Raw genomic sequence first — 26,292 nt, forward strand, 5'->3', positions numbered from 1 at the left:
GGCCCTCATATTTGAAAAATTGAAAAATGTAGTACTGTAGAATCTGTTGAATAAAGAGGGATGCCACTGGGTAGAGCTCTAAAGTAAAGATTTCTTAAAAGATATGTGCTCGGAAGAAATTAAGGACAGAATGACTATCATATCTGATGAAAGCAGACATAATTAGGGACAGAAAAAAACATGTGAAAACACGTAAGACTGATAAAGGACTGCTAACAACAATTGCACATTTATAGTCATACCCCTAAGGAAATGTGTCACCTGTGGAAGTATATTAAGTAAAAGGTAATAATATAAATGAAATACAAACTCATGTGGTTCTTCAAGGACACCAACATCTGCAAAATCTGTAGTACATACAGAGAAATGTTGATAACTTTATAAACTGCCTCAGCAGAAAACCTCACCCCCTCCCAACCAAGGAAAAGCTAAACCTCCCACACTCCCTAACAAAAGCACATGATTTCCTGAATCTGAATTGCAGAACTTTTGCATGTACTCAGGAGCAACAGTTATGTGCTTTCTGTCCCCAATCTAATCTGGGTGTTTAGGGGACATCTTTTTGCAAAAATAGCAATAGATTGTTTCAAATCAAGTAATAGTTCTAAGAGTAGGCAGCTGGGGTGGTTTCATCTGAGCTTTCCATATCTTCCATTCTAATGCTGGGATACATTATTCCATTACAGGAAATGTACTTATTTTAGTGAAACTGTAACACATATGGATTAGGTATTTCCCTTTACCAAACTGAAGACAAAAGATAAATATTTGGAAAAAATTGTATGCAACCTAAATATCACAGAAATTAGTGTTCAAAAATTCTCTTTTACAATTAACACTTTTAAAAGAGATGCTATGTGCATTTATACTTCAGTGTTAATGCAAATTTTTGTCTTAAGAATGGCCCCATATATACATTAAACAATATAGAGCACCAAAGATTTACCACTTAACAACAGTCTTTACCTAATCTTAACTTTTTTTTTTTTTTTTTTGAGACCAAGTCCTGCTCTGTCACCAGGCTGGAGTGCAATGGTGCAGTCTCGGCTCACTATAACCTCCCCCACCCAGGTTAAAGTAATTCTCCCACCTCAGCCTCCCAAGAAGCTGGGACTACAGGCACACGCTACCACATCTGGCTAATTTTTTGTATGTTTTTAGTAGAGACAGGGTTTTCCCAGGTTGGCCAGGCTGGTCTCAAAATCCTGACCTCAGGTGATCCACCCGCCTTGGCCTCCCAAAGTACTGGGATTACAAGCATGAGCCACCTCACCCAGCCATCTTAGTTTTAAATATACAAAAATTACTCCTTTCCTGACACTCAGAAATCCCAATACTGCTCTCTCTCTCTTTCCCCAAATAAAAGCTAAACCCTTATTCTGATTCCACAGCCATCCATCAAGTTTTCTTTCCAAAGTCAGATTTCTCCCCAGAACAAATCCATAGGATGTTTCCACTGTTGTGTAGGAAAAGAGGAAGGAAAGAACAGAAGGCATGCCACCATGGTGAAAGGAAAGGAGAAAAGATGGACAGAGCTAAAGGGAAGAAATCAGGAAATACAAAAAATGAAGGGAAATAAACCTAGTTCCAGTATCGCTTTCCCTACCCCATCTTACACCTTAGTATCCATCTGAATCTCCTCCTCTGCCCTTCATTTCCTGAATATTCTTTTCTCTTTCAAACTATTCCCATTCCTCCATGCAAACTCCCAGACTCATATTCCTAAAACTTTCTTGGAGTCCCTACTCCTAATACTTGGTAGCGGAAGAGTTAAAAAAATGAGGAGTAATTGTATCTGCCCTGTTAGCAGTGAAGGGAGATCTACTTCTAAGCTGAAACTCAGTGTATTTTCCCATAGAAACATAGTCATAAATGGTGCTTAACAATTCCTAAAATTATTTGAGTGGGAAAAAATTTTTATCCTCTCTATTCCCTCATTTTCTGGGTAAGAAAATCCTGAGAAATTAGGTGCCTTTTCTCAGATTACACAGCTAGTGAATGGTAGTGACAAGACACCTAAACCACTGATCCTTTTCATTAAACTACACTGCCTCTTTAATGATCAAATTAAATTCATCCCTGGAAAGCAAGAATAATACAACAAGTGAATAAATTATCATACTAATCAGAAAAATATTGATGATATATAAAATCTCATTAGAATATAATAAAATTTTATATTTATTTCTGTTTAAATCTCAAAACATGACTCAGTATCTTTCTTCATATACATCATAGGTATCTAAAACCAATTACTATAATTAGACTTAACAAGGAAAACTTTTTTTCTTCTTTTTATAGGAAGAGGACTAAAAGCATTACCTACCATCATTCCTATTTAACTTCCTATTAGCAATATTGATAATAACTTTTAAAGAATAAAAGAAAGGTAAAAATACAGAAAATAACAATATCGATACCCTATAAATGACATATTTTAAAAATAGAAAATAAAAATTATCATAAAAAATAATTCTGCTAATTCAAGTTTGTTAGATACAAGATAAACCCACAAATATATAGTATATTCCCACACAGATAGAAAATATGTTGAAAGACACCAGTTGTAGTAGAAATAAGAACATAAAATATTGAAGTATTAATTTAACTTGACAATAACAAAAGTTTTTCAAACAAAAACTAAATAATCTTAAATGAAGGAATTATGTATTAAATGAAGTAATTATAGTAAATAAAATAATTATATAGAGCAAGAGTTCTTGGTCTTAGTTTGGAAAACTAAATACTATTTATTTATTTAAAAAAAAAAAACAACACAAAACAAAACCAAAGAAAACCTTGGCTGGACATGGTGATTCATGCCTGTAATCTCAGCACTTTTTGAGAAACTGAAGTGGGAGGACTGCTTGAGGCCAGGCGTTCAAGACCAGCCTGGACAACGGAGAGAAACCTTATCACTTAAGAAAAATTTTAAAAACCTCCCTAGATTCAGATATGCATTTAATATGATATCAATTAAAATTCTCACTAAATATTTCACAGAATTTGAAAAACAGAAAACTTTAAAAAATTAGGCTATGTGCCAATAATTATTTCAATTACTCATTATCTCAATATCTTCAACATTATGAAGTAGGTATTATTGTCACTTCTTTGAAGATAAGAGAAACTGAGACTCAGAAAGGTTAAGTAAGTTGTCTGATGCCACGGAACCATCATAAGGAACTAGAATCTGAGCCCAGGTCTAGTCTTAGAACAAACAGTGACAGCAGAACAGGGAAACAAAATATCTGTTTAAAACTATTCAATGGCCCGGCACAGTGGCTCACCCCTGTAATCCCAGCACTTTGGGAGGCCGAGGCGGGTGGATCACCTGAGGTCAGGAGCTCGAGACAAGCCTAGCCAAGATGGTGAAACTTCATCTCTACTAAAAATACAAAAATAAGCCGGGCACAATGGTGGGTGCCTGTAATCCCAGCTACTCAAGAGGCTGAGGCAGGAGAATCGTTTGAACCAACCAGGAGGCAGAGATTGCAGTGAGCCAAGATTGTGCCACTATACTCCAGCCTGGGCAACAGAGCAAGACTCCATCTCAAAAAAAAAGGAAAGATAATTAAAATAAGGAAAAGTAAGTATTATTCATTAAAGTTTACTATCCAAACTAAAAAATAATTGATATAAATATGCTATGTCAGTTATTAACCAAAGTATAAGAACAAAAGCACATTTTCTGCCTACCACCAACAGATGGCAATGGTAGCACTTGTATACAGTTACTTTGTACTTTCAACAAATGGGCTTTCTTTTTTTTTTTTCTTTTTAAGACGGGGTTTCGCCATGTTGGACACGCTGGTTTCGAACTCCTGACCTCAAGTGATCCACCCGCCTCGGCCTCCCGAAGTGCTGGGATTACAGGCGTGAGCCACCACGCCCGGCCAACAAATGGGCTTTCAAGTGTTTAAGAATCAAACCTGTTTCTAAGTAGAGAAATTTCTATATAGGTATCATTCAGATTTTACTCCGTAAGTGATCAAATGAAATGGACAGTTTACACAGTTGAAAAAACAGTAATTTTCTACTTAGCATCACAAGAAATCAAAGAAATGTGAATTTAAGCAACTATAATTTACTACTATATAGCCATAAAGCAAATAAGTAAAAATAACCAAAATCCAATGAGGTAGTCCTGTGGAGAAATATGTCTATGGCTTCCTTGCTGGAGGCACTTCACAGTGATCCAATCCTTCTGCAAAGCAATCTGGTAGTTCACAGCTAAAACAATGAAGCTAAAGAGTTACAGAGTTAATTCTGTAACTCTATAATTCTGTTCAATAAATTTATTCCAAGGAGGAAAATAAAAGCTATTATACAAACATGTTTATTTTACTGCTATTTGTAAGATTTAGAACCCAACTGCCAAACAATATGAGATTAACTATGAAAATTAAAATTATGGTGTGTGCATACACACACACACACACACACACACACAGAGATATATAGAGATATACATATTTTAATAGAGACAGGGAAATCTTTCCATATTGCCCAGGCTGGTCTCCAACTCCTGGACTCAAAGGATCCTCCTGCCTTGGCCTCCCATAGTGCTGGGATTATAGGTATGAGCCACTACACCTGGCCAAACATTATAGAATAGACTTAGCAATATTAGCTATGGCCAGGTGCCGTGGCTCATGCCTATAATCACAGCACATTGGGAGGCCAAGGCAAGAGGTCACAAGGTCAAGAAATCGAGACCATCCTGGCCAACATGGTAAAACTCTGTCTCTACTAAAAGTACAGAAAAATTAGCTGGGCGTGGTGGCGCATGCCTGTAGTCCCAGCTACTTGGGAGGCTGAGGCAGGAGAATCGCTTGAACCAGGAGCTAGAGGTTGCAGTGAGCTGAGATCGTGCCACTGCACTCCAGCCTGGCAACAGAATGAGACTCCATCTCAAAATAAAAAGAAATATATAGCTATTAAATCTTACCAATATATAGATTACCATGTTAACATGGTAAACAATTACCATATTTAATACATGGAAACATTTAAGTACTGATTACAACTACAAAAAGTATACTAAAACAGTGTTATAGCTCTTTTAGAATTTGTCTAGCAGGCTTTCTGGTTTTTGCAGGAAAGCCACCCACCCCCCCCCCCCAAAAAAAAAAAAAAATTAACTAAAACACAGATGTGAGGGGAATATGGAAGGGAATAATTTTTGGTTTATAAATTGTATTTTTATGTACTCAGGTTTTAATAAACACACATTTAAATAATACAGTTTTAAATAAAATTTCAAAACCAAATAAAATGAATTTTGTTTCTATAGTACTACTTTTTATTATAAGCATGCATTAGGTACACAGGCCTGTTGGCTTACATAACAACAACCGTGTATAACTTTGCTTCTACGGAAAATGCTTTGTTTCTACGAAAAAATGCTTTCAGAATCTCAAACTAAATTAGCAAGTGGTCTTTCAGGACACAACCACACTAATTTGGAAACAGTCTATTTTAGTGTCTGAAAGGAAGGAAAAACCAAATTGAGAGTTCAGGTATGTTTCTGATGCACTAAGAATATTGTACTAATAAAACAAATTGTATTTTTATCCTCTTTTTTCTAAGCAGTGTCCATATTCATCAAGAACCACATCCTTTTAATACTTCAGTTTTCCTTTCCTTATGGTCTTTCTTCCAAATTTCTCCTTTCCCAAAGTTCACCTTCTTCCCCATACTATCATTAAAAAAATGAAACAACTAAAATTATTTTCAAATTTTAATATCCCAAAAAAAGTGACTTGTTACTTATCAAATAGCACAGTCATCTCCAAGCAATGACTACTTTTTGCAAAATAGTGTGTACTGAGGCTAGGCAATAAAGAAATACCATTTCACAATTAAAAAAAATAGTAAGATGAATAATCATACCATCAAACTGGTCTTCACCTTCAGTCATTAGTTCATCATCAGAGCAAATACTCAGAACATTTACCAACATTTCTGTCACTATTTGAGAAAAAAAAGTTACATGTTAGCTAGCCATATATAACTGTCTATATATATGCATTGCAACTATTCCTACAAATGGTCAAACAACATTTAGCCCAAAAAAGCAAATACATTCTTACAGCAAAAATGACGGAATTTAAAAAATGCAAAGGCTTTCAAAATGAAAGAAATTCAATGGACAACAATTCTGAAAGAAAGAGATTCTTTATTGAACAAATTTTCAGGCCTCTCAAAAAAAACAAAAACAAACAAACAAAAAAACAAAACGAAGTCCCATAGAGATAAGAACAGAGATCAATAACAACTGAATATATACATTTTAAATCTTCATTCATGGATATAGCATAATAAGAAAAAAAATCATGGAACACTTTTACTGGTTCCAAAAAGTCCCAGGATTTAATCTTTTAAAAACTGGCTTCAGCAACTTCCCTGAAATTTATTTCTAAAGATTACTAATGACTGCCTAACAATCTGAAGTCTTGGCTTTTTCATAGGCCTAATCCTCCTTGACTATTCTATATATTTTTTTCCTTCTCTTTTCCCTTGGTTCCCAAGGCTCTATTCTTCTGGTTTTCCCAGGTTTGGATCATTTTCCCCAAAAACTGTGGATATCAAGATTCTCTCTGCAGTATTATTCCTCTTATATGTTCAATTACTTGGCATTTCTGTATATTATCATATTTACAGTTTCAATTATCACTTCACTGAAGATGATTCCAAAGTCTGTATCTCCAGTGTTGACCTCTCCTTCAGGCTCTGGATTTCCTTGCTGGTTTTATTGTCAATTGTCTTAAATCATTTGTATACTATATGTTTCCCTACTAGAATGAAAACTTCATGAGTGTAGGATGTTGTTTAATTCATTATGGTAACTGCAGAGCCTAGCACTGTCCCCCATCTCATGACAGGTACCGAATAAATATCTAACAAGTTAAGTACATAAAATAAGGAAGAAAAAAGCAAATTTCAATAAATAAATTTTAAAAAGTCTACTGACACCTAGATGTCCTGAAGGCGCCCAGAAATGAACATATTCAAAAAAAAATTCAGTATTTCTCCTACAAACCATTTTTCCTTCTATATACTTTTTAAAAAAACATACTTTAAAAAAAATTGCATAAATACAATTTTTCCTTCTATAAATGTACAAAAGCCCCACACATCAGGTACTGCACTAAAGCTCTAGGATTCAGGTATGAAACGCGAAGACTCTACCTTCAAAAAGCTTACTAACCACTGAAGGAGATATTAAATATCAACCTCAAAAAAGTGACGAAAAACATGCTATAAGTATTCAAAGATATGCAAAAGATCTGCTGGGGAAAGCAAGGCTTTTGGTAGATGACATTTGAAAGTCAACTACGAGTTTGCCAAGTGAAGAGGGCAGATAAGGTATGCTAAACAAAAGTTAGAAAAAATGATGTAGTAGTCATTTAGCACAACAGAATAGAGAGTCTAGAAAGAAAATCTGATATTTATTTTTTTCACAAGGGTGCCAAAACAATTCAGTGACTAAAGAACAGCCATTTCAACAGTGGTGAACTACAAAAGAATAACGCTGCAAATGGTCACATGTGAAAGAATAAACTGGACTCCCCCTACTGTACACGACATGCAAAAATTAACTCAAAATGGATCAAAAACCTAACGTAAGAGCTAAAATTCTTAGAAAAAAAACAAGGATAAATCTTTATGAGCTTGGATTAGGAAATATTTCTTAGGTATAACAACAAAAACACAAGCAACAAACAAAAAAATAGATAAATATGACTTCATCAAAATTAAAAAACTTTTTGACCAGTCACAAAAGACCATATATTTTATGACCGTATTTATAGAAAACGTCCAGCGTAGGCAAATCTATGGAGACAGAAAGATCAGTCTTTCTGATGGTTACACAACTCCAGAAATATACTAAAAGCAACTGAATTGTATACTTCAAATAGATGAATTGCATCATATATAAATTATATTTCAATAAAGCCGTTATGCTGTATACCTTAAAGAAATACAATAAAATATTTTTTTAAAAATTATAAAACTTTTGTGCTTCACAGGACCAAAAAAGCGGGTATGGAAGTATGTGTCTGTAATCCCAGCTACGTAGGAGAGTGAAGAAGGAAGATCACTTGAACCTAGGAATTTGAGGCCAGCCTAGGCAACACTGTAAGATCCCATCTCTAAAAAAAAAGGAAAAAAATTCGCTAGTCACGGTGGAACATGCCTGTAGTCCTAGTTACTTGCAAGGCTGGGTGGGAAGACTGCTTAATTAAGTCCAGGAGTTTGAGATTGCAGTGAATTATGACTGCACTCCTGCATTCTAGCCTAGGTGAGAGAGTGAATGCCTAAATGACATTATCAAGAAAGTGAAAGCCAGTCAGGCTGGGGGCTCATGCCTGTAATCCCAGAACTTTGGGATCACTTGAGGCCAGGAGTTCAAGATGAGCCTTACCAACATGGTGAAACCCTGTCTCTACTAAAAATACAAAAATTAGCCAGGCATGCTGGCCTGTTAGCCAGCTACTCAGGAGGGTGAGGCAGGAGAATTGCTTGAACCTGGGAGTTGGAGGTTGCAGTGAGCCAAGATGGTGCCACTGCATTCCAGCCTGGGTGACAGAGTGAGATCCTGTCTCAAAAAAAAAAGTGAAAGTGAAAGTGGAATGGAAGAAAATTATTTGTAAATCATACATATGATAAGAAACTTGCATATAGAATATATAAAAAACACAACTCAACAATAATTACCTTACGTGAAACAACTGAGACATGGAAAAACAAATACTGCATGTTCTCATAAGTGGATGCTAAATAATATATATACATGGAGGTAGGGTGTGGAATGATAGACAATGGAGCCTTGGAAGGGTGGGGAGGTGGGAAAGGGGTGGAAGATAAAATTACTTAGGTACAATGTATGCTAGTCTGGCGATAGATACACTTAAAAGCCTTGACTTCACCACTATGCAATATATCCATGTAACAAAATTACACTTATACTTCATAAATTTATACAAACAACAAAAACATTTTTTAATAAAGAAAATTTTAAGACAATCCAATTATAAAATGAGCAAAGGATTTGAAAATATATTCATCCTCAACTGGGTGCAGTGTGGCTCCTGTCATCCTAGCACTCTGGGAGGCTGAGGCGGGCAGATCACTTGAGCTCAGGAGTTATAAGCCTGGGCAACATGGTGAAACCCCATCTCTATATTAAAATAGATATTTTATATATTTAACATATTTTAAAATATTATATATATTTATATATAATACACGATATATTAAAATATGTTATATTAAAATGTATTAATATTAAAATATACATTATATATTAAAACATATATTTTTCATCCAAAGAATACACACTCCTGATTAAACTGTAAAATGGTACAGCTGTTCTGGAAAACAGTTTGGCAGATCCTTAAAAGGTTAATCATAGTTACCATATGACCCAGCAGTTTCACTCCCAGGTCTATACCCAAGAAAATGAAAATACAAAACTTGTAGGTGCATATTTTTCGTAGCATTATTAATAACAGTCCAAAAGTAGAAATGTCTATCAGCTGATGAATAAAACAAACAAAATGTGCTATATCCATACAACAGAATACTATTCCATCAGAAAAAGGAATGTCATACTGATTCATACTATACCACAGATAAACCTTGAAACATGGAAAGAAGCCAGTCACAAAAGAGCACACACTGTATGATTCCATTTATATAAACGGTCCAGAATAGGTGAATCTATGGGGATAGCAGATTGGTGGTTGCCTAGGGTTCGCAAGGGGGGTTAGGGGAAAATGAAGAGTGACTGCTATTGGGCACAGGGTTTCTCTTTGGAGGGGATGATGGAAATGTTCCAAAATTGTGGTAATAGTAGCACAACTCTTTGGTATATAAAAAACATGGCCGGGCGCGGTGGCTCACACCTGTAATCCCAGCACTTTGGGAGGCCGAGGCTGGTGGATCACGAGGTCAAGAGATCGAGACCATCCTGGTCAACATGGTGGAACGAGATCATGCCACTGCACTCCCGTCTCTACTAAAAATACAAAAAATTAGCTGGGCATGGCGGCGCGTGCCTGTAGTCCCAGCTACTCAGGAGGCTGAGGCAGGAGAATTGCTTGAACCCAGGAGGTGGAGGTTGCGGTGAGCCGAGATCGCGCCACTGCACTCCAGCCTGGGTAACAAGAGCGAAACTCCGTCTCCCAAAAAAAGAAAAAAAAAACCATGGAATTATATAATTTAAATAGGTCAACTGTATGGTATGTGAATTATATGTCAATAAAGCTGTTATAAAAAATAAAGAAAAGTATGCAGTTATAAAACTTAAAAAGCATAGCACATTCAGAAAACTGGCTTTGCAGCCAGGTGCGGTGGCTCATGCCTACAAGCCCAGCACTTTGGGAGGCCAAGGCAGGTGAATCACCTGAGGTCAGGAGTTGGAGACCAGCCTGGCAAACATGGAGAAACCCCAACTCTACTAAAAATACAAAATTAGCCAGTCATGGTGGCACATGCCTATAATCCCAGCTACTTGGGAGGCTGAGGCAGGAGAATTGCTTGAACCTGGGAGGTGGAGGTTGCGGTGAGCCGAGATAGTGCCATTGCACTCCAGCCTGGGCAACAAGAGCAAAACTCTATCTCAAAAAAAAAAAAAAAAAAAAAAAAGGAAAAGAAAAGAAAACTGGCTTTGCTGTGTTATGCCTAGAACAAACATAATATGAAAGAGAAGGGCAGGAAATGAGGCTGAAGAGAAAGTAGGGAAGGTCCAAGACTGTGTGTGACAGGTTAAGGTTTATCTTGAAAGCTACATGGAGCCATTTAATGGAAACTAAATATTAGCTCTAAAGTATGCGTTTGGCTTCTGAAAGAAAAGGCAAGAAAGTAACAGCAAAATAAATAAATAACAGCAAGAAAGTCACAGCACAGTAATAGTGACAGAAAGACATCAGATGAGAGAAATGTTATTTATTTTTTATTTAAAGATCAGATAAATTTGAATAATTTATAAAAGAACTAGTAGCGAGAATGTAAAGATATAGAGGACACAAATGATACAGCAAGTTTCCCGAAAAAGCAGAGGGTAATAGAATCTAGAGACAGGTTAGACTGCCTTGAAGGGAGGGGTCATCTCTTCAGGGAGGAATTCAAGATGAGCGTACTTTATAAAGGAAGAAAACAATAAAGAACACTCCCACTAGTAATGTGTTTTCACTAGTGAGGGAAATGGATAGAAGAAAATGTTTAAGAAAAAAATATGAAAGGACCCAAGTGCTAATAGCCAACAATGGGAAAAATGAAGTAGCCTCTCCCATCATAGGCTCAGAGGTCTAGGAGGAAAGAATAGTTTTGGGGGTGGAGGAGGAGCCCATTGACCAGCACAGTCTCAGGACACTGCTCCCCATAGTCAGAGACAGCTTAGCTTCAGCCACCATGTGGTGTTAAATCCCTAGGCAGTACAAGTGCAAGAGTGAATGAAGCTTGATGGCTTCCACTTAGACTTCAGAAGACATATGAGAAAGCCTGGGTGCCCAGGCAGAGCAGGGGCAGAGCCCTCACAGAGAGATACTACTAGGGCAGTGCCAAGGGAAAATGTAGGGCTGGAGACCCCACACATACTCCCCACTGAGGCACTGCCTAGTGGAGCTGTGGGAAAGGGCTGCTGCCCTGCAGACCTCAGAATGGTAGAGCCACTGGCAGCTTGCAACCTCAGTGTGGAAAAACCAGAGGGACGGAACTGTCCACTCCTTGAAGCAGGTTGCCCAGAATGTAGGACCCAGAGTCAATGATTATTTTCGAGCTTTAAGATTTAATGACTGTGGCAGGGCACGATGGCTCACACCTTAATCCCAGCACTTTGGGAGATCAAGGCGGGTGGATCACTTGAGGTCTGGAGTTCGAGACCAGCCTGGCCAACATGGTGAAACCCTGTCTCTACTAAAAATACAAAAATTAGCCAGGCCTGGTGGTGCAAGCCTGTAGTCCCAGCTACTCGGGAGGTTGGGGCAGAATAATCATTTTAATCTGGGAGATAGAGGGTGCACTGAAGCGAGATCATGCCACTGCACTCCAGCCTGGGTGCAACAGAGCAAGACTGTCTCAAAAAGAAAAAAAAAAGAACAAGACTTAATGACTGCCTGCTGGGTTTCAGGCTTGCATAGGGCCTGAACTCATTTTCTTTTTTGGCTGATTTCTCCCTTTTGAAATGGGAATGTTTATTTTATCCAATGCCTGTACCCTCATTGTATCTTGGAAGTAAATAATTTGCCTTTGACTTTACAGGTTCATAGGTGGAAGGAACTTGGCTTGAGTCTCAGATGAGACTTTGGACTTGGCACTTTTCAGTTAAATGCTAGAATAAGTTAAGACTTTGGGGAACCATTGGCAGCGGATGGTTGTGTTTTGCAATATCAGAAGGACATGATATTTGAGGGACCAGGGGCAGAATGATATAGTTTGGAGGGTGTCATTTCTAAAGCTCATGCTGAATTGTAATCCCTAGTGTTGGAGGTGGAGCCTGGTGGAGGTGACTGGGTTGGATTTCTCATGAATGGTTTAGCACCATCCCTTTGGTGCTGCCCTTGCGATAGTGAGTAAACTCTTGTGAGATCTGGCTGTTTATAAGTATCTGGCATCTTTCCCCTAGCTGTCTCGCTCCTGCTCTCACCATGTGAAGTGTCTGCTCCCACTTCACCTTCCATCATGAGTAAAAGTTCCCTGAGGCCTCCCCAAAAGCCAGGGAGATGCTGATGCCATACTTATACAGCCTGCAGAACCACGAGCCAATTAAATTACTTTTCTTTATCTTTTTTTTCCTTTTGAGACAGAGTCCCATTCTGTCCCCCAGGCTGGAGTACATACAGCGGAGTGATCATAGCTCACTACAGCCTTGAGCTCCTAGGGTCAAGTGATCCTTTCAGCCTCCCAAAGTGCTAGGATTACAGGCACGTGCCACTGCGCCTGGCCCTCTTTTCTTTGTAAATTTTTTTTTTAATGGAAATTTAGACTCTATCCTAAGCCAAATGGGAGAAAAAAAGCAGACTAGGGATATAAATGGTATTAGGATCCTACTGAGAGCTCAACCAATGTTAGAAATCAATCAAGGGGTGGCACCAATTCTTAAGTCTGTAAAAATCTCCAGCAGCAATCTATACCGTGGCTGTAGGAATGGAAAAATGGATAGTTGGATTTGACTAGACCTGAGATTTATAGGACAAATGAAGTAGAAAAACAGGAGAGAAAGGAGTTTGAGGATATGTTAAGAATGAAGAGAGGTAAAAAGGGATCTGACTAGTAAGAAAATGACATAGTCTGGGTACAGTGGCTCACACCTTTAATCCTAGCACACTGGGAGGTCTAGGTGGGCGGATCACTTGAGGTCAGGGGTTCAAGACCAGCCTGGTCAACATGGCAAAAAACCCTGTCTCTGCGCCAAACATAAAAATTAGTTGGGTGTGGTGACGAGCACCTGTAATCCCAGAGACATGGGAGACTCCAGCATGAGAATAACCTGAACCTGGGAAGTGGAGGTTGCAGTGAGCCGAGATCATATCACTGCCCTCCAGCCTGGGTGACAGAGCGATACTGTGTCTCAAAAAAAAAGAAAATGATACAGTAAAAGGCCTAGAGATTCCAATGAACGTGAAGAACAGCAATAACCTGAGTAAAGGGTTGTTGTAATAATAAAAGTTTTCGCATCAGAATGTGTTAATGGTACTATCTTCACCAGACTCAAAATACCAAGTCATCTTCAACCATTTCCTACCCTTAAACATGTAATCTCCCTATGTCTCATTGATTCTACTTCTACCATTCCTTTGGTTCTCCCCACCCTCCATTCTAATGCTACCAGGACTTCATTACGTCTCTACCTGACTTCTGGTGTAACTTCATAACAGGTCTCTCAACCTCAAGTCTTCCTTCCAGTCCCCTTCACCATAGTAATTTTTCTAAATGACAAACATGGTCAAATTCCATCTGTGGCTTGCCCATCATTTACCAAAGTTTCAACTTCCCTATGTGGTGATCAATATTCTTATGATCTAGCCCTAACCTAGCTTTTCATTCTTTTCCTACTACTGTCCTTCATATATCCTACTCACTAAGCAAATTAAACCCTCAAAGAGACCAATGATTTCTTGTTTTCAGACTCAGTCTTGGGACGTTCCCTTGTCTAGAATTCTATTGCTCATAACCAGCAGCACAATTCCGCCATTCTTCAAGCCTGTTCTAAAAGCTACTTTAATTCCTCTGACAGAAATAACCTTTCTCCTCTTGATTCCTAGAAAACTACATTTGTCTTGGAGCACCAACTATATTACCTTATTGTCATTATTTATATATCACAGGTCCCCTATTACTCTGCAAAGACCCATCTTATATCTGTATTTCCTTAGTACCTTGAATAAAACACTTTCAAAAAAAAAGTCTAGTAAATAAAGCTTACATGTATGACTTCCTATGGAAGATCATATAATATCATATAATTAAGAAGAGAGGTTCTTAAAGGAGGGCCAGTAAGTGTGAAGAAGGTTGTAAATTCATTTAGAACTATCACCACCCTGAAAATGTCGTGTGTGTATATACACTTGTACATGAATTTTTTTGAAGCAAAAGTCCATAACTTTTATCAGATTCTCAAAGGGGTTCTATATTAAGAAATTAATAAATATTTCTGGCGGTGGTTCACACCTGTAATTCCAGTACTTTGGGAGGCTGAGGCAAACAAAGCCCTTGAGGTCAGGAGTTCAAGACCAGTCTGGCCAACGTGGTAAAACCCCATCTCTACTAAATATACAAAAATTAGCCAGGTAATGGTACAGCATGCCTGTAATCCCAGCTACTCAGGAGGCTGCGGCACAAGAATCACTTAAACCTGGCGGTTGGAGGTTGCAGTGAGCTGAGATTGTGCCTGGACAACAGGATGAGACTGCACTCCAGCCTGGGCAACTGAATGAGACTCTGTATCTAAATAAATAAATAAATAAATAAATAAATAAATGTATGTATGTATGTATGTTTGTATGTGTACTTTTAAAATTTGAATCTTTATCTTTTAGAAATATATTCTAAAGTCTTTATAGATATAAAAATAATAGTTGAGATTTGTTTCAAAATAATTGAGGTTATGAGGTGGGGTGTACTGGATGGGGATATAAATTATACAAGATTGGCTCTGATTTGATAATTGTTGAAGATGAATAATTAGCACATAGAAAATTCACATTATTCACTCTACCTTGGTATATGTTGAAAATTTCCCAATGTAAGTTATTTTACTTCTTTAGAGACAGGGTGTTGCTATGTTGTCTAGGCTGGGGTGCTGTGGCTATCAGATGTGTGATTATTGTACACTATAGTCTCAAACTCCTGGGCTCAAATGATCCTCCTGCCTTAGCCTCCCTAGCAGCTGGGACTACAGGCCAATGTAAGAATAATTTTAGTGAAATATAAAGGGGGTTCTTGGCTAGTTGCAGTGGCTAACACGTATAATCTCAGTGCTTTAGGAGGCCAAGGCAGGAAGATCACATAAGCCCAGGAGTTCAAGGCTGCTGTGAGCCATGATGGTAGCAGTGAACTCTATCCTGGGTGACAGAGCAAGATTCTGTCTCTATAAAAAAAATAGTGGGGGTTCTTATCCCCCAAAAGGGTAAAGAAACACTGGCTTTCATCTAATTTTGGGATTAAATCAGCCTCTCAGAAAGCCTCTGGCTTAGGTTAGTTGCTTCTCAGGAACTAGAACTGGAGTCTAACTGGCTTCTTGGAAGTAAAACAAACAAAATGACACTTGCTGCTTTTCAAACCAAAAGAAAATTTTCATTAGAATCAAGAAGTACTCAGGCTATCTGAACAGCCATCATGTATTAAAATGGTAAAATATGCAAAGAGTTTGGGAAGATTTTCTTACTGTGCTTAACACTGGCTAGAATTCTATTTGCATGTAATATGAAAATCTGAGCTTTACATTTTTAGAGAGATGTGAATAATTTATAGAAGATATAAAGAAAAACAACAGAAATGGTCAAAAGGTTTGAATATCTCCTTGTTTATAAAAGATTAAGATGATTTAGAGTGGCAACGGAAAAACCAAAGATCATTTAGTAGCAGACCTCAAATGTAGGAACACTGATAAAAGCCTACTGTTCTCCATCTTCACTTATAAGGGATCCACAGAATTCATCTTAAATTATCTCACCTCTCAAAAGGAGCTAAATCCACTTATGAGCTCTAAAACCCTATGATGCTCCGGTTTTTGATAGGTGCATGAGTTGAGAAAAATATTATCTCTATTTCTTTCCTTGTTTAAACATTCACAGCATAAACATTTAGATTAGATATAATGAAATGTTTCCTTATGTGGGACCATCAGAGAATTAAATTAGAGAGAGTCTATGAAATGTCCATTTTCCTTCTACCTTATCTTCCTGGCCCCTCTATTCTTCCCATATTACATTAAAATAGTTGAGCTGCAGTCTAGCCTGAAGGCAAGAGTGAGCAAGATGAATTATTTAATTCCTTTTAGCCCTATGATGCTATGATTGAACTATTTCTCATATACCAAAGATAGAAGGTTGTAAGTGTAATGCATCCCTTGCACCTAAGCCCTTAACTGGCCCCCTTCTCAAATGCTAAAGGGTAATTCTATCTCCGTATTAACATTGGATCTACAGAGTAAACAAAGAACATCAAAGGCAATCTACAGAGAACCTGGTTTAACATGAACAGTTTAAGTATTAATTCTGAATTTCAGAACTACAAATTGCCTTGGCAGAAGTGACATATCTCAAACAGAAAGGAACATTTTGTAACATGGAAGAGGTGAGAAAAAATAGAAGGGTATACTGAACAAAACGTTTTATAATCATGTCTGTACTCTCATACTGTCATTTTCCACATATGGAAACTGAGGCATTTTCTTATGAAAAAATTAACTTAAAATGGAAAGGAAGAACATGAAAGGTAACAAAATCCTAAGAATTCTCTAGAACTACAAATGAAACACAGAAACAGAATTTCTTAAATAGCATTTATTTTCTCTTAAAAAGTCTATTATGTACTAACAAGTGTTCCTCTAAATTATCAGAAAGGCATCACTACTAAAATTTTATACATATTTTTTATATGAGAAGGAATATTAGGTTAGAATCTGAATTTCCCTTTATCATTTCTCTTATACAACTGGAATTAAAATGACTAATATTGCTAAAATCAAGGCTACTAAATTTTCCCAAGAATTTCGATTGAATGCCCAAAAACACTGTTAAAATACGCAGAAGGGCCCATTCAAAAGCAAAGCAATCTCTCCACCCCTTCATAAAAGATTTAAGCTAAAGAAAAAATAAAAGGAAACCCAACAGCTGAAGACATTGGGCTATTTATAAGTCTTCTCCCAGTCCCCCAGACACCCTCACATGGGGGCTGTAAACAGCTAACTAAAATATCTTTGAGACTTTTATGTCCACATCCACTGACACAAGTAGAGCTGTAACCACAGTGAAACTAGACTTCGGTTTCCTTTAGTAAGTATGTGCCTATGATAGTAAACTGGAGTATACGTAACGGTAATAAAACAATTTTAAAAAAAAATAAAAATTATACCTTTTTCTCCAACAAATGGTAAAGACCACGTGAAGACATCCATAAAATTGGGCAACCAGTAAGGATGTGGAGAACAGTTAAATTGTCGAATATTCATGACATTATTTTCATACTTTAATACAGCAGCTGCAAGATAAGTTGAATATCAATGTAACTATTTGTAATTAGTCTTAAAAATATAAAATACATAAAAGCAGAAAAATGTATTTTTAAGAGGAAGGGAGATCATGGGTGAGTGGGATCAGGGCTGGTAGAGGGAGGAAGGAACTAATTTTTAAATAATAATACACATTTTGTTTTTAACACTGTTACGTAGAACTATACTACAGTCAGATCTTCAATATCCAGATTCTTTCAAGAATGTTTGTTTTACTTTACAATCCAATGATGAACATGCATTTTTACTAAATCCAAAATTGTGAAAACTCAATTTTTAGAGGAAACACAGAATGGCAATGAGCAATTTTCTAGGTTGTAAAATTTCATACAAATTGAGCATTTAAGATCTTTCTAGCTTCAGGCAACCTGAAAAGGATAGCTGAATAGTAATAAAGCAAACAAAAAAAATCTCACCCACTTGCAACATTTTATTTATAAATGTATGAATGTATTTGTTTCATTTAATATGGAAAATCAGGCAAAACTACTACAAAGAAATATTTTACTTTGTATAGAAAAAAATCCCACTAAAACATCAAAGATAAAATATTATAACCAAATAATCCAAAGGTAACATATTCATCTCAAATACAGGTATCTCAAAATGTTTCAATATGTTGATATAATTAAAATCTTAAATGACCTATATAGATTTCAGTTACTAGTTATACTACTGTATGGAACACTGAGTTAGAAGGGCTAGGTTCTCATCTAAACTATAGCGCATACTAGCTGTGCAATGCGTGGTAAATTATTCAACTAATCTGTTTCTCATTTTTAAAACAAGACTAGTATGTCTACCTTGCCTACCACAGAAGTTTACTTTTAAGATAAGACAATGCACTTCACATGAAAATACATAAAAGTATAAAATGTCCTATAGATATTATAATTTTATGGTTACTTTTTTTCATTTTAATGAAAAGAAATGAAATTTAATTTTTTTCATTTAATGAAATGCAGATGTTAACCTTCCAAGATTTGTGATTTTGGCTAATAAAGAATCAAAAGTAATCCTGCTACATGTTACTATTCATTAACTTAATAGGTATTATGTTTGTCTCCCATATGAAATTCCCATCTGAAATAAAAGTATTTTAAATTATATGTTTGGACAATCAGTTCAAAGTGAAAAAAAAAAAGTATTTTAAATTATCCTCAAACAATATGAGCTGATACGAAGCTTTGAGATCTTTTTTAAAGGAGAAAAGAGAAAAATCTAGAAAATTGCCTTATGGATAGAATGAAAAATTACAAACATACCCATATAATGGAAACACTCAAATCATTAACACTATTTGTGCGCAGACTCAGAATCACAAAGAGACATTTGATTTTTGACAAGACAGAGTCAATGGTTTGAGTTTCTTTTCTAAGTACTAAAAAAAAATCCATCCCTTAACCTCCTGAGTCAAACCAACAAAGGACAATGAGTAAGGCAGTATTCAACTAGACACTGAACACTAGTTCCCTTAATACTAAGAAGGGTAAGTCACAGTTGAGGAATTAGAGCACTGGCAGAAAGTTAAATTTAACACTTGGTTCTGTTTTTGAGAATCAAATTAGGGTAGGGCACAGTGGCTCAGGCTTGTAATCCCAGCACTTTGGAAGGCCAAAGCAGGAATCACTTGAAGTCAGGAGTCTGAGACCAGCCTGGTGAACATGGTGAAACCTCATTCTATAAAAATACAAAAATTAGCTGGGTGAGGTGGCAGGCGCCTGTAATCTCAGCTATTCAGGAGGCTGAGGCAAGAAAATCACTTGAACCCAGGATGCAGATATAGCAGTCAGCTGAGATTGTACCACTACATTCCAGCCTGGGTGACAGAGCAAGACCTTGTCTCAAAAAAAAAAAAAAAAAAAAAAAAAAAAGGAGAGAGAGAGACAATGGAATCAAAACTTAGATATGTTTCTTCTTAAAAATGAAGTCATATTTCATTAGACATTCTGTAGTATAAGTTCTTATAGCATATTCTGCACCCAACATGCTACTGTTTGGTCTCAGGCAAATGTTCTAATCTTTTAACCATTACCTGTCATCAACCAAAAAAACTCTTCCTCTGTTCCTCTTTTGAACTTATACCATGACCCTTATTTAGCAATGACCTCATTCTCTCTCTAAATGTCCTTTTTATACATCTTTAACCTTCTGTTCTTTCCTCCTGGCACATTGACTCCAGTCTGATCCTGAAGCTATGGCATTAGTCGACTGAATTCCAGACATGTCAAGACAGAAAGAAGAGAAGCTGGCCTCTTAATTTTATCTTCCGAAGATGTAAACTACATAAACATACCCAATCTCGTCTTCAATGTGCTTGGCATACACTTAACTAGATCTGGCACCTTCAGTCAATAAATTATATCCAAAATAAAATGAAATCCAACTACTATAGACAGATCAAATTTTCAGGGAAGGAGAGGAAATGACAACCACTGGAACAGAAGGTAAAGGAAAAAAGCAGTAAAAAGAAAGAGAAGAATGTTCCCTCAAATGAGATGAAAATAGATTAATCAAAAAAGCTCAAAGGCAAATCTTCATGGGGCAGTAATAAGACTGTGGAGGTAAAAGAAGGAAATAAGAAAGGGAAAGAGAACCTAGATCAGTGAACATAAAACAAGAAACATGATAAACCAAACAAGTAGACAGTGCAAATAAACAAAATTGTCAAAGTAGCAGCAGCTTTATACAAACAAGAAAACATCCTCAATAAGGGAAAAGATTCAACAAAGGGGAGTTTGAGAAAATCATGTTTGGTTTTGCTTGATGCACTTAACTCAGAGCACGTTTTACAAAACGGCTTTTATGAGAGACAAGTTGTGGAATGGTTATATTACTTAGTTTCACAGTTTGGATTTTTATTTCTTGTTCTCTCCCCTCCCTTATATCTTACAGTTATTTAAAAAGAAATTTAGATACTAATAGTTTCAAACAACACCCCATTTTTATTATACTTTCAAAAAAATAAGTCAACTAAAATACTAAGTTGTTTAACAATTTTTTTTATCAACAACATCTTACCTTTATTATTGTAGACATCTAAGTAATTAGGTGCCGAAAAAATTGTTATTAATGAAGGGAACCCTGTAGTTTGACTTTTTCTGTACATTCTATAGCTGCAAAACAAATAGCTTAATATGCATCGTAAAGCATCAATCATGGTTACTAAGTTTGATTTATATTTTAGGTGTTAATTTGGGTCAGGGAAACAGAATTCTTACCCTGCATCTTGAGCTTCATGAGCTCTAATAATCGATAACAAATTATTGTTTTGCAAAAATTCACACACTGCTGGATAGCTGTGGGAAAAAAAGAGTAAAGTAAAATAATTTTTTTTGTATGAAGCATATGCTATGTTAACAACTAAAATGTGATTAATCTTGGATATTTTTCCTTACTTATAAAAATAAGAACATCCTCGAACTGTATTGTGACTAAAATGTTCTTGTGATTTTTCATTTCCAAAATCTTCAGAAGGATCGGACCATAACAAGTCACACATTGGTCCAAATGCAGGTGGCTCTTTGAATCTATCTAACTGTGAAAGAAAGAAAAGAAAGAACAGACGTAACTCATCAAAAATAAGGACAATATGTACATAGGAAAGCAGTACCAACTTTGAATACGTCCATACTATATTATTGTGAATAAACAGAAGCTATTTCCTTAAGATATCAGTATATGAATTTTTACCATTACCTAATCTTGGCAGTGAAGAGAAGTTTGAAGCTTCTACTCTACTCAACAATGTACTATAAATAGAAACCAATCTTGGAACTAAAATATATACTTACTCTCCTAATATCATCCAGTGTGTGTATTTCTGGTGAAAGTCCACCATGAACACAAAGAAACTGTTGGTTTAAAAGTGCAGCAAGAGGCAAACTATCAAAAGCTTCCATACAAGCTTCATAAACTCTTTCCGAATACTTAATTTTACCTAGAAAAAGAAAAAAAATTAAGTAATTGAAAACTACATGACTATTTTCAAAATATATATATTAGAATTTTATTTCTTGTTCTCTCCCCTCCTGTATATCTTATAGCTATTTATAATGAAATTGTGATAGTTACAGTTTCAATTGTAAAAGGTAATAGGATATAGATAGACAGACAGACAGATAGACGGCAAGAAAACTATAGAGACAGAAAACAGCAAAGTGGTGGCCAGTACTTCAGAGTGAGTGAAGGGGTGACTATAAAAAGGTAGCAAGAGAGAATTTATGGCATGATAAAACTTTTCTGTATGACAGTGGTGGTAGGGAACTCTATATAGTGTCAAAGTCACAGAAGTAAATACCACAGAGAATAAATTTTACTGTATTCAATTTTTCTTTAAACGAAAGCATCTTCCCCTATAAGAATCAACAAAAATATGCAATGTTACCAGTCTTAAGAAGACAATATCTGCTTTCTTTCTAAAATTATTTTGGAGTATATTATGTCTTATGAAGACAAACTATTTGCTCTCTAAAATTATTTTGAATTATTCAGCAGAATATTACTAAAGTATTACTAAAATAAATATTTTATCAAATATTACTAAAAATAAGTAAGTCAAGTCTCTAAAAACAGGCCAGGCACAGTGACTTACGCCTGTAATCCCAGCTCTTTGACAGGCTGAATTGGGCAGATTACTTGAGGCCAGGAGTTCAAGACTAGCCTGGCCAACATGGTCAAACACTGTCTCTACTAAAAATACAAAAATTAGCCACGCACGGTGGCACACACCTGTAATTCCAGAGACTCAATGGCTGAGGCACCAGAATCACTTGAACCCAGGAGATGGAGGTTGTAGTGAGCCAAGATCGTGCCACTTGCACTCCAGCCTAGACAACAGAGCAAGACTCTGTTTCAAAAAAAAAAAAAAAAAAAAAAAATCTCTAAAAACAGCTCAACCCTTCACCTTTATTGGCCAAATAAGGCAAAATTAGAACTATAAATCATTTTAATACTTGCTTTATTTTATTCTAAGAGTCAATGACTATTGTTATTACAGGCAAGACGACTACATCATCACAACAAAATTCAAGGTTCATCCAATTTTTCTGAAAAATAAAAGAAAATAGCATACTCATAGTCAGAAAAGCTGAGGGATTCCTCTTGTCTACAATAAATACTTAAAAATGGGCAGTGAAGCAGGAAGCCAATACAGAAACACAAGAAAGACAAAACTCTACCAAATCAAACTAATTTACTTTTAGAGAGATATCATGCACTTTCCTTTGATCCTTTATAACTTTAAATTCCTGAGTATTTTGGTTTTAATGAGATTTTGGTAGATGGTTTGTTATTTAAGGAAAAAAAAAGAACTTAGTCCCTATTTCCCGTTTTAACACTGTAACATTCAAATATAAAAAAAACTATATATATATCTCCAACAACCAAGATTCTAAACTGCTAGTCTGCTAAAAGACCTGTTTTCTAGCACTGTGGTTTAATAAAAATTCTAATTTGATTGCTTTTAGGTCAAGCATGCACTTTCCAGGTCTCATCTTATTCATTTAGGTTAACTGCCTGATCCTTGAAGTTTTAAGAGTATGCCACTTCTGCTTCTACCCATCACTGTATTTTCTTCCTTTTACTGCAAGTCTGTACGTAATATGATCTTTTTGGATCACGTTTTGAGCCTCAAAATGTTGAAATTACTTCTGTTTTCAGAACTTAACTCTATTTAATACAGTCATGAATATTAACTTAAAAATCACAAAGGTGGGCCAGGCATGGTGGCACATGCCTGTAATCCCAGCATTTTGGGAGGCCAAGGCAGGTGGATCACTTGAGGTCAGGAGTTCAAGACGAGCCTGGCCAACATGGTAAAACGCCGTCTCTACTAAACATAAAAAAATCAGCTGGGCGTGGTGGCACATGCCTGTAATTCCAGCTACTTGGGAGGCTGCGGCAGGAAAATCACTTGAACCTGGGAGGCAGAGGTTGCAGTGAGCTGACATTGTGCCACTGCACTCCAACCAGGGTGACAGAGCGAGATTCCATCTCAAAAAAAGTACAAAGGTTTGAGGTATGAAAAAGGCCTTGCCTCACTCTGTAACGTATGGTTACTTATAGGTATTAGATTACCACTGTGGTAATAATTTGAGAGAGAAAAGGGATAAACATTTTAAGTTAAGAATTTTACGAACTACTGTACCTGCTAGTCTTAAAAAAAAAAGATATAAAAAATAAAAACAAAAAATTTTAAAAAGAATTTCAGTCATTAATAGCATGATTGAAATAATGCAATGATAACAGGATAAACAATTTGTTAGGATTCCTCACAGGAATGTCTCAAGATTGAAGGACAAAAATGTCCAATGCAACAATAACATTTTTTTTTTCTGGTTTTTATTCTTCCTGTTAAGACAAAATCTCTCTCTCTCTCTCTCTCTCATTTTCTCTCTCTCTTTCTATATATATATATATATATAATTTTTTTTTTCCTGAGACGAAGTTTCACTCTCATTACCCAGGTTGGAGTGCAATGACACGATCTTGGCTCACTGCAACCTTCGCCCCCTGGGCTCAAGGGATTCTCCTGTCTCAGCCTCCTGAGTAGCTGGGATTACAGGCTCGTGCCACCACACCTGGCTAATTTTTGCATTTTTAGTAGAGATGGGGTTTTGCCATGTTGGCCAGGCTGGTCTCCAACTCCTGACCTCAGGTGATCCGCCCACCTCGGCCTCCCAAAGTGCTGGGATTACAGGCGTGAGCCACCGCGCCTGGCCTAGAAAAAGAAAATTTAACATTAAAACTATATAAAAAACTCTAAGCTGCTGGGCGTGGTGGCTCACGCCTGTAATCCAAGCACTTTGGAGGCCAAGGCAGGCAGATCACCTGAGGTCGGGAGTACAAGACCAGCCTGACCAACATGGTGAAACCCCGTCTTTATTAAAAAAAAAAGAAAAAAGTATAAAAATAAATAAATAAATAAAATTAATAAAATAAAACTCTAAGCTACTCTAGAGCATATTTGTAAAAATTAAACATAATAGGAAATTCTGAAATGAAAACTTTTTTATTTTTGAGACATGGTCTGACTCTATTGCCCAGGCTGGAGTACAGTGGCATGATCTTGGCTCACTACAACCTCCGTCTCCCAGACTCAAGCGATCCTCCCACCTCAGCCTCCTGAGTAGCTGGAACTATAGGAGCGAGCCACCATACCCAGCTGATATTTTTGTGTATTTTTGGTGGAGATGGGGTTTCACCATATTGGCCAGACTGGTCTCAAACTCCTGAGCTCAGGCATTCCGCCTGCCTAGGTCTTCTAAAGTGCTGGGATTACAGGTGCGAACCACTGTGCCTCACCAAAAACTTTTTAATTAAATGCCATTAAACACCAGAGACTGCTCGACAACTTTTCCTTAAAGCTTTTGAAATCTGTTCTTACATGTTGCACTGTAAAGTCTTCATAACTCTTACTACCCACGTAAGTCCAAAAGAATACCAAGGAAGTGAAAACATTTCTCCTGGCAGTACTCACATTCCTGCTTAAAGGTAAAATATTCAGTAAGGTGTCTGCATTCATGGTTGCCTCTCAGAAGAAATAATGTGCTTGGGTAAAGAATCTTCAGAACCCATAAATATAAGACACACTGCAAAAGAAAATTTTTCTAGTGAATTTATCTTGTATTTCTGTTTAATGAAGTTGCTTGATCTTTACTCCTCTTCCTCTATTACCCTTACCATCCTCTATTATCTTTCTTTGTTCCTTAGTAAAATATAAGCACCACAAAATCACAGATTCTGTCATCCTATTCACTTTTTATTCTCCACTCCCAGAAAAGCACCTAGCAAATAGAAGAGCAATAAATTTTGTTGAATAAACGAATCAAACAATCTATTTAATTACTTCGGATTTACAGACTCCCCAGTATAAAAACAATTAGCACACTGGTCTCCAGAAGTATATTAGTAAATAAAATAATAATGTCAAAATAACAGCAGCTAACATTTATTGAGTACTTACAATATGTGAAGCACTATTTAATTAATTCCCTTCATTTATTCCTCAAACAACACTATGAAGTATGTAACATCTTTATTTTACAATGAGAAACTGAAGTAAAGACCTTAAGTAACTTGTCCAAAATCACAAAACTTCTAAGTGATGGAGATATGATTCTGATCCTCTGATCTTAAGCATTATGCCATGCTGCCCAATGAAGGGAAGGTCCATGTTTTATGTTTGTTTTGTTGATTATGAATATTGCCTTATATAAGTGCTTACTGTCTGAACTAATTCAATGCAAATGCAATTTTTCAAATAAAAATATTATTTAACATTATAGCAGATGCTATTCTTTTAATATAAGAAAGAGACTCACATTTTATCTATTTGCTTAAAAAAAGAAGGACTATTGCCGGGCACGGTGGCTCAAGCCTGTAATCCCAGCACTTTGGGAGGCCGAGGCGGGTGGATCACGAGGTCAAGAGATCGAGACCATCCTGGTCAACATGGTGAAACCCCGTCTCTACTAAAAATACAAAACATTAGCGGCATGGTGGTGCGTGCCTGTAATCCCAGCTACTCAGGGGGCTGAGGCAGGAGA

General features: G+C 36.5%; 1 protein-coding gene and 1 non-coding gene across 9 annotated transcripts in view; one reads left to right on the forward strand and one right to left on the reverse strand.

Annotated features, from left to right (window-relative positions):
• Positions 1–26,292, reverse strand: part of PPP3CB (protein phosphatase 3 catalytic subunit beta) — a 57,971-nt gene that overhangs the window by 11,699 nt on the left and 19,980 nt on the right. For all 8 annotated transcript variants that reach the window (XM_032256392.1, XM_032256395.1, XM_032256391.1 and 5 more), the window contains exons 4-10: positions 25,224–25,335; positions 21,538–21,683; positions 21,142–21,281; positions 20,965–21,042; positions 20,765–20,859; positions 17,587–17,712; positions 5,896–5,973 (exon numbers count right to left, since the gene is read on the reverse strand). In XM_032256392.1, the coding sequence (XP_032112283.1) occupies positions 5,896–5,973; positions 17,587–17,712; positions 20,765–20,859; positions 20,965–21,042; positions 21,142–21,281; positions 21,538–21,683; positions 25,224–25,335 (775 nt within the window). The remainder of the gene's footprint in view (positions 1–5,895; positions 5,974–17,586; positions 17,713–20,764; positions 20,860–20,964; positions 21,043–21,141; positions 21,282–21,537; positions 21,684–25,223; positions 25,336–26,292) is intronic.
• LOC116535454 lies at positions 5,050–5,111 on the forward strand. Its single transcript, XR_004262204.1, has one exon. It is a non-coding gene; the product is annotated as a U7 small nuclear RNA (small nuclear RNA).

This window comes from Sapajus apella, unplaced genomic scaffold (genome assembly GCF_009761245.1).
Source record: "Sapajus apella isolate SASKATOON/1434 unplaced genomic scaffold, GSC_monkey_1.0 scaffold94, whole genome shotgun sequence".
In the NCBI taxonomy this organism is placed as follows: Eukaryota; Metazoa; Chordata; class Mammalia; order Primates; family Cebidae; genus Sapajus; species Sapajus apella.